At 57.6% G+C, this 12,612-nt stretch overlaps 1 protein-coding gene across 1 annotated transcript in view; it reads right to left on the bottom strand.

The window, feature by feature from the left end:
- Positions 1–11,346, bottom strand: part of CHD6 (chromodomain helicase DNA binding protein 6) — a gene marked incomplete at its 5' end in the record, with an annotated part of 46,569 nt that extends 35,223 nt beyond the window's left edge. Inside the window, 7 exons of the mRNA XM_010291244.1 lie at positions 231–317; positions 1,761–1,878; positions 2,231–2,289; positions 2,791–2,856; positions 5,763–5,912; positions 6,454–6,592; positions 10,847–11,346. Coding sequence (XP_010289546.1) covers positions 231–317; positions 1,761–1,878; positions 2,231–2,289; positions 2,791–2,856; positions 5,763–5,912; positions 6,454–6,592; positions 10,847–11,346 — 1,119 coding nt within the window. The remainder of the gene's footprint in view (positions 1–230; positions 318–1,760; positions 1,879–2,230; positions 2,290–2,790; positions 2,857–5,762; positions 5,913–6,453; positions 6,593–10,846) is intronic.
- Between the last annotated feature and the right edge of the window lie 1,266 nt (positions 11,347–12,612).

The raw sequence follows: 12,612 nt of genomic DNA, 5'->3' as shown, positions 1-12,612 counted from the left end.
AGACGGTGCAGGGCTCACGGCCGCTCAGCCCCAGCATGCGGGCACAGACTGCGACTGACAGCAAGTTGCAGGGACAGTCAGCAGAGGGGTTCCAGGCACAGAGCTCACACTGTACAAGGCTGTGAAGGCCTCAGGGTGCTCAGAGATTACACGCGATGCACATCGTGGGTCTGGGCCTCCTGACAAGCTTCCCTCCCTCTGCAAGGCAAGCAAGCAATGCAGCTACTCACTTCCCCGGTGTCAGGGTCCTTTGTGTGAGCCACCTCCAGAATTCGATCTACCTCCACATAGTCTGGGTTGAACAAATCCTCATCAGGCTGTGACAGCAAAGAGTAAAAAGAGAGTTAAGTTCAAGGTGATTCCAGGGTTAAACAGATGGCAGGCATGAGTAAACAGCTGCAGGACATCTGTCCCCAGGATGCTGCTAGCTGTGCACAGCACACCAAGTGCCCTGGACGCAGGTACATGACATCTGTCTCCGGGCAGGGAGGACGCAGGAGCCCTGCGGAAGGTAAAGCTCTTGCTTTAGAGTGGCCGCAGGCTCCATGCTGCCCTTGCTGGGAGGCAGGAACATCCTCTCCAGCCCATCTGGCCCCAAGGTACAAAGCCCTGAGCTGTATGCTCCGGCTTACGTGCAGCATCCAGAGCTGTGACTGCCACAGCACAGCGCCACACATAGCACCCGATGAGCTGCACTCCTCTGCAAGGGATGACATCTTGTTCTCTATCTCTCTCTCTCCCCACCTTCAGCTCAGCAGTCACCAACAGCAACCATGGGGCAAGGGCTCATCCTCCTGCCAGGAGCACCTGGGGAGGAGTGGGCTTTAGACTAGCAGTGGTTCTTGGACAGACACATTTTCTAGGGCTTGGGAAGGAGCAAAAACAGGCTTCTATGCTCACAGCTCCCCAAGTCCCAGTTAGTTACAGGAAAGAATGTTTGCTCCTTGCTAAATTGTTAGTGGTACAGTGCATTCCAACACATGCTTTTTGTTTGCATCCTGGGTAAGACCCCAAACAGACTTGGGAGTGAGAGATTTGACACACACCCCCAGCTTTCCATGGAGAAATTTTCATAGCCTACTGGCCTGATTTACACTTGTAAGGGGCAGTTTGAGGAGATCCAACATCTGTCTCTGGAGCAGCAAGATAAATTATAGAACACCTTTCATATTAAACAAGATTAATCTGCTTACAGAACAGAGCAGGCAGGAACTGCCCTAAACCAAATTATTTATAGTTCCCTTGCTCCTATAGCATCTCTGCTCAAAGATGAAAGCACCTCCAGTACTGCACGCTGCCCTTGCTCCCATTGACCAATGCTTCCAGGGTTGGCAGTGCCCAGCAAATGACATTTGTCACCCTGCCCACACCTCTGCCAGTGACACCATGGGTGTTCAGGGCACTGTCGTGGCCCCTTAGCTCCAGCATCCTCACCCACTCATCCTCTTGTGCTGGTTCAAACCTGCCTGGAAGCTCAAGGTGCCAGGCTTCTACCTGGGCATTGCCACAGAGGGAGCACAGGCAGGGCTCTGGGCAGCACCCCAGGATCACTGAGCTATGACAGAGCTCAGGCAGGGCAGGCATAGCTGCACAGTGAGACCTGCCTGCCCACTCCCAGCCCTGAATTTTGGCTCTGGAGCTGGTCTCACCTGGGCAGGGAGGTGTCACAAGCAGCACTCAGCTCTTGGCCTGCTCAGCCACCGTGCCAGGCTCAGGTGTGCCAGGGTCGGGCACAGCTGCCTGCCATGCTCAGCTCTCACCTCTGTAAAAATATGCTTCATCTGAGCCTGCTTGTTCCGGAAGCGTTTTATCTTCTGGGAGATCCTGGGGTCCTTCTCCAGCTCCTCCAGAGTTGCCCACTTACAGTGGAGGTAGGAGCTGCAAAGGAAAAAAAAATCAACAAAACATGACCAGAAAGGCCTTTGGGCTCGATCCCAACCACCATGCAGACCAGCAGGGATCCCCCAGTGACCCAGAGAACACCCAGCCTATGCCTTGCCACGTGAAACCCCAAACTGGAGGAAGCCATGGCCCAGGTCCAGCCCAAGACTGAGCACTGCAGCTGCAGCAGCTTTCCTGCTTCCCACCACCGGGGCTGGCTCAGGAGGACAGGGGCAGCGAGACAGGGATGCTGGGGCTGCAGCTGGGGATGGACAAGAGCACACAGCCCTTGCTCCTGCATGCACAGGGCCCACTGCCACGGCACAGAGCACCACAATGCTGCACGTACAAGTTCCTGTACTTGACGTAGAACTCCTCCATCTCAAACGCCAAGCCTCCAGGATGAGCCTGAAACCAAGTACAGTTAGTGACAGTCAGAGCCTGTGTAGAAACTGGGGGCATCCTCTGTGGCCTGGGCACAGACAGGAGTCCCCTGCCTGGGCACAGGCTCCAGGCAGGCTGAGCCCCACGGACAGCGAGGATGGCCAGGCACTCGCTGTGCTGCCTTGCCCCAGAGGCTCAGTGGCCCTGGGGAACATGGTGTGAGACCACCCTTGAGCATGGGGGGCTCACTCAAACACCTCCTGAGCCTCAGCCCAGGCCTGACTCCTCTCCAGGGTCTTTCTGGTGCCCAGAGAAATGGGCAGGAGAGGCATCAGATTGATCCTCAACCCAGAAAGGTGCCAGTCTGGGCATACCCCAGCAGCACCCTGTGAAGAGCAAGTGCAAGGAATGGCACGGCAGCACTGACTGCTGCTACTTTTCATGTCCCTGCTGCACAAGGCAGCCAGGTCCCATCTCTTCTCTGCCCAAGGACCTCCAGCCCCGCTGGACATCTTTGCCACTCACCTCCTTCTGCACCATCCTGGAGGCAAGGATCTTCTCAATGATATTGGCATCATCCTCGGGAGGCTCCTGGGGACAGGACAGCAAAGCTCTGTTTTCCCAGCTCATTGTGTGGCTGGGCCTCTGGCACCCTCCCAGCACAGAACGGCTGCTTGCTCCTCTCCCAGCCCACCAGCCAGGCAGGCAGAGCCAGCAGAGTGGGAGCTGGGAGAGCTGTGTTTCGGGAACCCTTGCTGGGTGTGAGAGTGCAGGTGCTGCCAATGCAGGTACACTCACTCTCTGCCTGTGCTCCTCAGGCCAGCAAGGCCACAGCACTGTCATGTTTAGCTGTGGGGGTTCTTCCAGCTAGACCAGGGCAGCCAGAGAGCGTGTCAAGTCTCCCAGAAAAGAGGAAGGGAGCTTGGGCGCTTCTGCCCTGAGACTCAAGGAAGGAAATACATCAAAACATGCACATCTCCTGCTCCCAGCCACTCTCCATGCCAGATCTCTGATTTGCCTTGGCATTTATATAGCCCTATAGTGCTGCACGGCCCCAAGAGCCCCAGCAGAGCAGGGCTGCTGGGCCCTGCCACAGGCATCCTCTGTTGCTGCTGCCTGCCTGTGGCCACAGGCAACAGCACCTCAGCCCCACTGCAGCCCATGCAGTTCTTCCCAGCAGGCTCAAAGTGCTGCCTCCTTCCCTCTGCCAGCTTCAACTCTGCTGTGAGGAAATCACTCCATGAGCCAGCAGAGACCTGCTGGCCACCCATGGGCTCCCACCCCACTCCCTCATGCTGAGCACACGAGCTTTGCTGAAGGTGGCCCCAACACTGTCCTGCTTCCAGCTCCGACACAGCAGGCACAGGCCAAGTGGGGACGTCAAGGCTCTCCCAGCCGTGTGCTGTGGCAGGTCCCAACACCAAGAACGCCAAGGGACAAGAGACCTGGGCTTGTGCCTGTCTGTGCTGTAGCAGGAGAGGCACAGAAAGGCTAAGGGGAGAGGAGAGACAGCAAAAACGTGGGGCTTGCTTGAGCATTAGAAATATCAGTTCTGCCCTGGCTGGGACATGGGATGGCAGCAGGAGGAAGAGCAAAGTGCAGAGCAGAAAGGAGGAGTCTGTTCATCTCCTTCAGATGGAGGCAGAGTCTGGTCCAAGGCAAAGCAGCCCTGAGATGTCCCTTTGCAGACTAGAGAGACCCCTCCAAGAGAGGCACAGGGCAGGCTGGGGAGGGACAAACAGCCGGGGCATCCCACACCACTCACCCAAAAGGGTCTGGGAAAGCCAAGGTGGTGCCCAGGGCTGCAGCAACCCCTCCATGCCCTGCTGCCTTGGCTCCCCCACTGCGGTGTGGGGCAGGATGCTGGACCCAACACCACAACACAGCGAGCAGGGTAACAGCAGCTCCATCTGGGCCCCTCAGCTGCAGCCCTGTGGCCCAGAGCAGGATTTCCGCCCTATTTGGGGAGATCTGCCCCTTGTCAGGGTAACAGGACTGAGAGGAGCACACAGACATGCTCCTGCTGGGGCCACTTGTGCAGTGCCCGTTTCCCCATACCCAGGCAGCCACCCTGGTGCCGCTGGGCTCCAGCTTGACCCTGGCCACAAAGGGTTTGTGAGAACATGGCCAGGGTACAGTGCTGCCATTGCAGCTGCCTCCAGCGCCCTGTAGCTGGGAGCTCCCATGCTGACCGGCAGCCCAGCCAGCTTACACAGGTCCTTGTCTCATCGCTGGCAGCCTGCAGACTGCCAGAGGAGCCCTCCACCACCCCAGAGAGCTGCTGAGTAATATGGCCAAGATCCAGGGGGGAAAGCTGCAAGTCCAGGCCACAGGGATAGCAGCCCTGAGGCCTCAGCACTCCCTTCTTGCTCTGCTGGGTCAGTCCTGACCACGGTAGCAGCCACAGCCAGGCCTGGACAAGCCTGCTGGCAGGAGCCCAGAGCAGCCACTCAGCAGAAAGCCTTGCTGCCATCAGACACCAGCCTTAAAAATTCAGCTGAGGCAGGACAAATTGAGGTGGAAGTCCAGGACTAAGAGGAGAGCAGGGTGGCAGCATGGACACATGCCAAAGGCAACTCATTCCCACCTGCTGTTTTGAAAATCTCACTTGGAGAGATCACTGCCAGAAGCCCAGCTGGGACATGGCCCCGGGCCACAGTCGAAGCAGCACCGGCAGCACCTCCTGTGCTCCCATGCCTCCAGCCGAGGCAGGGAGCATCAGGCCACCTCTTATTTACTGGCTTAACAACAGACCTGACTAATACCCACACCAAAGCCTTGTGAAGAGGTGACTAGAGAGGGACACAATGAAAGCAATTAGTGACCATTATTAGTATCTGGCAGCTTTGTTAGCAACCAGAGAGAGGGAATGAGCTGCAGGATCCAACACACAGACCAGCAGGAAAGGAGCTGCCAACACCCACCAGGCACCAGTGCTGAACCAGTGGGCAGAGGAGGCAGGGCAGCAGGGCCCAAACTGCAGTGACACCAGCTGGTCCCTGCCACACTGCCCAGATCTCCACCACACTGCCCAGCAGATCGGCTTGGCTGGCAGGTGTCAGGCTGGGCATCTCTACATTTGGAGGCACTGATGGAGAGCAGCAATGTGGGTAGAAAATGATGACCTGGCACCTACAAAGTCCTCAGCTGGCAGAGCCAAAATAATAGACTAACCTCATGGACAAGAGCTACAGAGACAGGAGCCAAAGGTGGGCATGGGCACTGGGTGGGTCATGCCTTCAGGGAGATGTCTAGCTACACGACATGTTCAAGAGGCCTTAGTCTCCAAGCAGGAGGGGGACAGTTGGATCTGTATGCCTCTTGCCCATTCCTTTGTGCACTCACAGTCCCTGCAAAGCCATCCTGCATCCTCCCAGACAGGCACACTCTCACTCCATCCTCCACTTTCCACTTTCTCAAACCTCGGCACTGACACCCTTGGGACACCCTGTGGGAGGCAGGAGGCCCCATCACCCCAGTCCCACATCCAGCCCTACCTCTGCCTGCCATGCCAGAGTAGAGGCGGAGAGTGCAGAGGTTCGCCCAGCTCCCAGCACAGCTATTGTCTCGCCGTCATCATCCACCACCTTGAAATCCAAGTCCTCATTGTACTTCCTCCTCTTGACTTGCCGTCCTGAGCGACGTTTCTGTGTATGGGATGAAAAAGGCAGTCATGGGGGAGATGGGCAGATAAGTACGTCCTCCTTGCTTGAGTGGAGGAAAGCCCCAGGGCTGCCTGATCTCCAGTGCCAGTGGGATGCAGGTGGTGGGAAGAACAGGCTGCCCTTGGAGGTAACCCCATCACCATGGTGCCGCATCAATGCCTGACCCACACAGCCCCATCAGCCCCCAAGACCTGAAGCAGAGGAGCCCTGCAGAGACACGCACAGCTTCCCAGCCCTGCAGGGCCAACCTCCCTTCCCGTGCTGTGCCGGCAAAGGGGAGCTGCCAGGAGCCATGGAGAAGAGGGAACCTCAAGGCAGAGGGACAGGCAGCACCCAGGGCAGCAGCGTGCACCCAACCCAGGGCCACCAGTTGACTTTAGGCAGTGTGGCTGGTAGAGCCTGGCGCCAGAGGGGTCTGCTGGAATTGCTCTCTGATTGCTGCACCCTGGGGCCCCGCTATTCTCCCACTCAGAGACAGCTGGGATTTACCCCACCAGCCGCCAGCTGAGGACTTCAGACATACCTGGCTGTCGGCTGACTCCGCAGACTCCTCTGGGCTCTGCACAGATGGGCTCAGGAGATCCTGATCCAAATCCAAACTGTCCACTGGTATCTCATTTTTCCTCTTCCCTTTCTTTTTCTTCTCCACAGGGGTGTCCTTGCTGCCAAGACAGACTGACAATTAGATCTTGTCCTAGGGATCCCAGGGGAGAGCCAGCAGGTATCCACATGGGTCTGGGCTCTCACCAGATCACCCAGAGGCAGCTCAAGGCTCCTGGGGCCTCCCCCAGCATTGGGCATCTCCAGTCAGCGATGCTCATTAATCACCATCAAGTGTTTCTCCATCCAATTCCAGTACACTGGGATGAAAGGGTTCAATCTGCCCCAGCTTGGTGTGGGGCAGAAAGGAGCTGGGGGCTTCCACCAGCCAGGGAAACAGCCCCATACGGGCTGCAGGAGATGGGGTTCAGCTCATGGCCAGCCTTCACTCCTCCTTCGGCATGGGGGGCCTGGATGCCTGAGGTCAGGACGCTCTGCATAGTGGCTCAGGCATGGTGATGAGCTGGGAGGAACCAGGACAGCCTTTGCCCTCCAGGCAGGGTGACACCTTCCTTGTGCCATGAAGTCTCCACAGTGAAGGCAGGTCCTGCACCAGAGTGCGGCAGCCTCTGCCCCCGCTGGAGACAGAGACAGGGACCTATGTGCAGCACAGGCGCAAGGAGGATCTCCCCACCGTTAAGCCCAGCAGGCCAGGGCAACGAGGTGGCTGCTCTGAGCAGAGCACTCACAAACACGCCCTGTGCTGACGTAAGTCAGGAATATAGTTCAGCAGCTCCAGAGGCAATCCGTGTCCTGGCACCCCGGAGACAAACCTTCTAGCCCAGTCTGAGAAGCACTGGCCATCCTGCCGGCCACCTCCCACATGTACCGCAGAGCCCCGCCAGACCCTGGTAAACATTTACAGCAGCATTGAGGCAGAAGCTGCTCCCACTCGTGGTTTGTGTTCCCTGAGCCGCAGCACCGAGTCACCTCCTGAGACAGCAGGTGAGCTGGCCTGTGCCTTCAGCCAGAAGGATTTAAGTTCCATGACCGCCACGAACATGGGGAGGATGCAGGTCCCAGACTCCCACCGGTGCAATGTCCCACCACAGTGGTCACTGCCGCCTCCAAGGGCCTGCCAGGAGGCTCTGTCCCACCAGGCAACTGTCCTCCGTGCTCAAGTCGCAGAGGGAATTTGGGCCCTGCTCCTGGTGAATGCCACCACCTTCCTAAAACATAAAGCATGCGAAGATGCAGCCCAGGCCCGCAGCATGCTCTTGGGGTCAGGGCCAACCGGCACTCCGTGGCACCCAGCACGCACCACAACCTGCCTGTGCAAGGGAACATGCCCAGGCAGCATGAAGGTAAGAAACAACTGCTCCCAACATGCCCGTTCATCTTTACCCTCTGCAAGGAAGATGGTTAAGGGAAAGATTTCAAAGAGCTGGTGCCTGTCCCTGGCCTGAGCAATGTTCCCTTCCTCACTCACAGCCCCACCATCCATCCCCTCCACATCCCAGCACAGTTAACTTCAAAGCTGTGTTAAGGTTTTACCCCCGTTTCATGAGAAAAATCACTGCTTGCCTGGGACCAGCAAAAAACAAGCAGTTAAAAATCTGCTATTCAGGCCAAAAATGACCTGGCCGTGCACCCGTGCTTCAATTAGAGGCCCTGAAGATGCACTGCGAGCACTGCTTCCACCCGAGCAATAACTCCCAAGATATTGATTTGTAAGTCACAATTAACAACTGCTTCATTCATGAACCAGTAGTTGGCTATGATTAGAAATAATTTAGAAGAAATTATGCCACCATTATCTGCCACTTAGAGGACTCCCAGCAATCATTTCATCCACACGGAGTGCTTACCCTGCCTGCTGCTCGTCTCTCCCTCCCCGCGCTGCCAGGGGCCCCCAGCCCTCCTCCCTGTCTCTGTCCCGGGCAGTGGGCACAGGGGGACGCACAGCCCTGTTCTCTGCAGAGCTTCCACCTTGGCACCCATGGGTGCCTCCACGCAGTGGCCGTTCCTCCTGCGGGTGGGTTTGCTGCTGGTTGACCCAGAGGTCAAGGCAATGGTCTGAGAAGAGGCTTGAAGAGAGGCTGCGGAGGTGGGGAAGCTGCAAGGAGGACCTACGGCTGGACTTTCCAAGCAGCATGGGTGGACCTAGGTCCTCCTGGAAGGTGCAGGTGAGCATGAGGAAGCACCACGGGCTCAGGCTCCACTGGGACAGGGAATCAGGAAAGCACAGAGCTTTTTGGCACTCCCAGACTCCCACACACCATTTCTTCTGGCTGCATGATGTGTTACGGAGTTATATTAATCAGTCTTTTTTGCATGAAGTGACCTCTTCACTAGGGCTCCACACACTGGCCCCCAGCACAGCAAGCGGATCCCGCTTCAGCCCCGCTCCTGGTACCCCCAGACCCTGCCATGCCTTTGCAGGAAGGACCAGGGTCTCCAGCTCTGCAGCTGGGCTTACCCTGCCACAATCCCCATGCCCAGCAGTACCTGCCCACAAGCTAACCATGGCAGGTCACACTGTCATGGGCTGCTTTTAGCACTCTGTGAAGGCACTGCTGGCAGCCAACGGACCCGCCAGGGTTGCAACAAGCTCCTGGACAAGAGCTATGAGTGCCTCCAGGAGCCCAAGCCTCCATGGTCTGCCCTTCCCCAGGTTTCCCCTGATTTGGTCTGATCCAAAGGTCCCACCACAAGGGTGGACCTCTGTGAACTGCCCATATGGCAGTTCCTTACTGGTGGAGCAAAGGTGTCATTAGGAAAAGCTGCTAGCTGCATCCCTCATCCCAGGATCCTCCTCAGTGCCCAATGCTGCCTTTAAATGGGCTTCATCCTTCCCTTCCTTGCCTGCAGCCTCTCTCCTTCCCTCTCCACTTAAAGCTCCTCCACTGCAGCCCTCCCTGGCACTTGAGGAGCCCTTCTCTCACCCTCCTGGCACTGTCTGCTTGATCCGTCCATCCTCATCTGCTCCGGCTCACCTGCCCACGACAGCATGGGGCTTCCTCCTGTGCAGAGCCCCAGGCTTGAGGAAGATCAGAAGTGACAGCACTGCACAGCTTAGGGACCCTCTGGTGACACGGTGCCCAGCTCTCGCCCTGCTGAGCTCCCTGCCAGCCTGGCATGGGAGTTTTGCTGCCCCACACTTTCTTCTGTTCACCACCAGCCCACACCAATGGCATCAGTGGCCACCCTGGTGCCGGCTCCACAGTCCTGGCCTCTCCAGGATCCGGCTGTCAGCGAGCTCCAAAGGAGCAGGGCTGTGGAAGACCCGGGGCTTGGTCCTCACCCTGCACCCGTGCCCGTGGGTGGCCATGGTGGGAGGGAGGTGGCCAGATCCCACAGACCCCAGCACACCCATTCTAGTGACCATTTCCAGGAAAGTGCCCTTGAGAAGCTCTACCAAACTGGTGTTTTCTAACAAAGAAAGGTTTTGCTGAAAAATTCCCAGCCGGCTCCTGTACTAATCCCATTTACAGCAGAAATATATTCAACCTATGGATTATTTACAGTACACAAGGAGGGCCCAGCTCCAACCAATAGGCCTGCTTTGTAGGGGACTCTCCAAAAACACTTATTCTGACCAGTCCATGACAGTAAACCAAATGACACGAGTGCTGCTGAGACCTGCTCTACTATCTGCATGCAGTTCCAATAAAAAAAAAATCAGGGCTAAGAAATCAGAGCTTCTGGCCAATCAGCCTGTTAACTAAAAGATGAGGAATTGCCGAAGGTGGTAGCGTTGGGCTGTGCAGTACAAGGGAGTCCTCAGGCTTCCCCCTGCTGCCAGCACCGCTCTGCAGCTGCAAGGGAGGGGTAGCTCCTGCCACCCAGAAGAGGGAGAGGACACAGAATGTGCTCTGCCATCCTCCCATCCTCCCAAACCTGAGCTGAGGGAAGGCAAGTTGCCAGTCCCCAGGCGTATGGGGACCCTCACTTGCACAGACAGTGCAGGGTCAGGTTCATCTCACTCACATACCCTCTGCCTCGGCCCCAAAACAGGTATGACAGGCCCTCTGCCACACAGCACCTCACCGTCCTGGTAAGACACTCCCCTAAGGTCCGTCTGCCCCCAGGACACTTGGCACAAAGGCCAGGCCAAGGAGAGGTCAAGACTCTTCAGTCCTCTTCTGGATCTGGGGTCTCACAGGGCCTCATCTGCAAAAGGGCACCCACCTGTCCTGTCTCTGCGTGGCTGGAGATCTCATCCTGGCTTCCCAGCCAGCACGTCCAGCTTTCAGCATGAGGAGCCCGCGCATCCTGCAATGTGGTGGCCCAGCGCAGTGCTCTCAGACAAAGCTCCTGTGAGCCCACAGCCCCATCCACATGAGGCACAGAGACAAGGTCACACCACCACCCACCTGCTCTTCCTGGGTCTTGCTCTGGGGGCAGGCTCAGAGCCACTCTTCTTGTCTTTAGGCTCCTTGGGGGTTCTGGGCTCCCGAGGTTTCCGGGGCTTCTTGGTCACCTCCCTCTGCTTGGGCTCCTTCAGCTTCTTGGGCTCCTTAGCCTTTTTAGGCTCTTTTGGTTCTTTAGGCTCTCTCCTCCTCTTTGGTTTCACCTCCACCGCTGCTTTTTCTCCCCCTTCCTGCTCTCCCAGATCCTTTTTCTTCCGTTTCTTCTTCACCCCTGTGCCCCCGCCCCCACTGTCCTGCATCCCGTTCTGGGTGCTCGTCCGCTTCTGGGGAGCCCCGTCAGGCTCCTCCTCTGGGCACTGGCACTGGCTGCCCGTGTCTGTGTCCGTCACCGTCACCTGCTGGGGCACCTTGTCCTGCTCCTCACTGCTGGCAAAGGGGTCCTGTGCCTTGCACTCCCAGGCATCCGACATCGGGGAGCGGCTCAGTGCTTTGAAGCTTGGCGGCTGCAGAGAGAACAGAAAGACGGCATGTGAAGCAAATGCCACATACAGAAATAGCAGGCACTCTTGGGGGAACTGCAGCCCCAGCAAGGCTCTAATCACCTGGGTGCAGTGCGAGCGATGTCCCATAACATATGGGGGACTATGGCTAATGGCCACTACATGCAGACGCAGCTCAAAGGGGAAAACCCCCTTCCCTGCCTGACGGACGCTGACAGGTTAGTAAGGCCTTTCAGCTCCCCACCAGCCCATGAAGGTCCAGAGCGGAGATGGCTGGCCCATTTGCTGTGCCCCACAAGCACAGTCCTGCCTTTGATCGCACACTCCACACCCCACTCTGCCAGGACCCAGAGGCACCTACACAGCCAGGTCACCTTCTGTCCATTGCCCAGAGTCAAGGATAGTCCCAGCAGGGCAGGGAGAGGGAATTAAGGCTACCTTGCAGCCTCTGGCAACAAGAAAGCATGCCCCCAGGTCCGTTCGGGGCCCAGCTCAGGGCCGAAGAGAGGTGTTAGACCAGCACCTTTCCTGGGAGCTGCTGGGTGCCAGGGCAGCCTCCAGCCCAGGAGAGCGGAGCTGCTCTTCCTGCTCCAGCTATTCCTTCACTTCCTGTGAACTTTCCAGCACTGAACACTGAAAGTAATTCAGCTGCCTCCCCAGCGCACTCTGCCATGGCAGGCCCAGCCAGAAAACAGCATGAAAAGGCCCAGCTCTGCTTGAGCAGCAGCAGGAGCGTCTGTGATAAGGAGCCCAGGCTCTCAAGCAGCGACCCGGGCTCCTTGAGAGCGGCGCAGGCTGAGGAAGGGAGCTGCGGGTGACCATTTTGTAACGGGGATCAGAAACATCCCTTGCAGCAGCAGCCAGAGAGGGAGAGAACAAGGGATGCACAAAGGGCCGGGCAGAAGCGTAGCTGTGTGCAGCAAGGATGAGGGAAGTAACATGTCAGGCCCTGCTGCAGCTGCTCTTCCAGTTAGTTCCCATCCCTAGCGCCCCGGCACAGGCAGCGCCTGGCCCTGCCTGTACACTCAGCCAGCCCACTGCACACCCTCCTCTCTGCCTGTGATCACGGGGCCACTGGAGAGTGGCTGGGGCCATGGCCAGCACTGATCCCTTGTGGTACTGCTGAGAACCCATCACTGCCGGTGCGCAGGCAGGTCTCTGCCCGCTGCCCTGGCAGCACAGACAGTCTCAGCTGCTCCTCTGGCCCCGCAGCAGGAGCGCAAACCCCACAGTCTTCACAGGAGATGGCAAACTGTTCACACACAACCA

The sequence above is a fragment of the Phaethon lepturus genome, unplaced genomic scaffold (assembly GCF_000687285.1).
Source record: "Phaethon lepturus isolate BGI_N335 unplaced genomic scaffold, ASM68728v1 scaffold11837, whole genome shotgun sequence".
Classification (NCBI taxonomy): domain Eukaryota; kingdom Metazoa; phylum Chordata; class Aves; order Phaethontiformes; family Phaethontidae; genus Phaethon; species Phaethon lepturus.
Note: the sequence above shows the minus strand (reverse complement) of the source record. Positions and strands in the feature narration are given on the sequence as shown.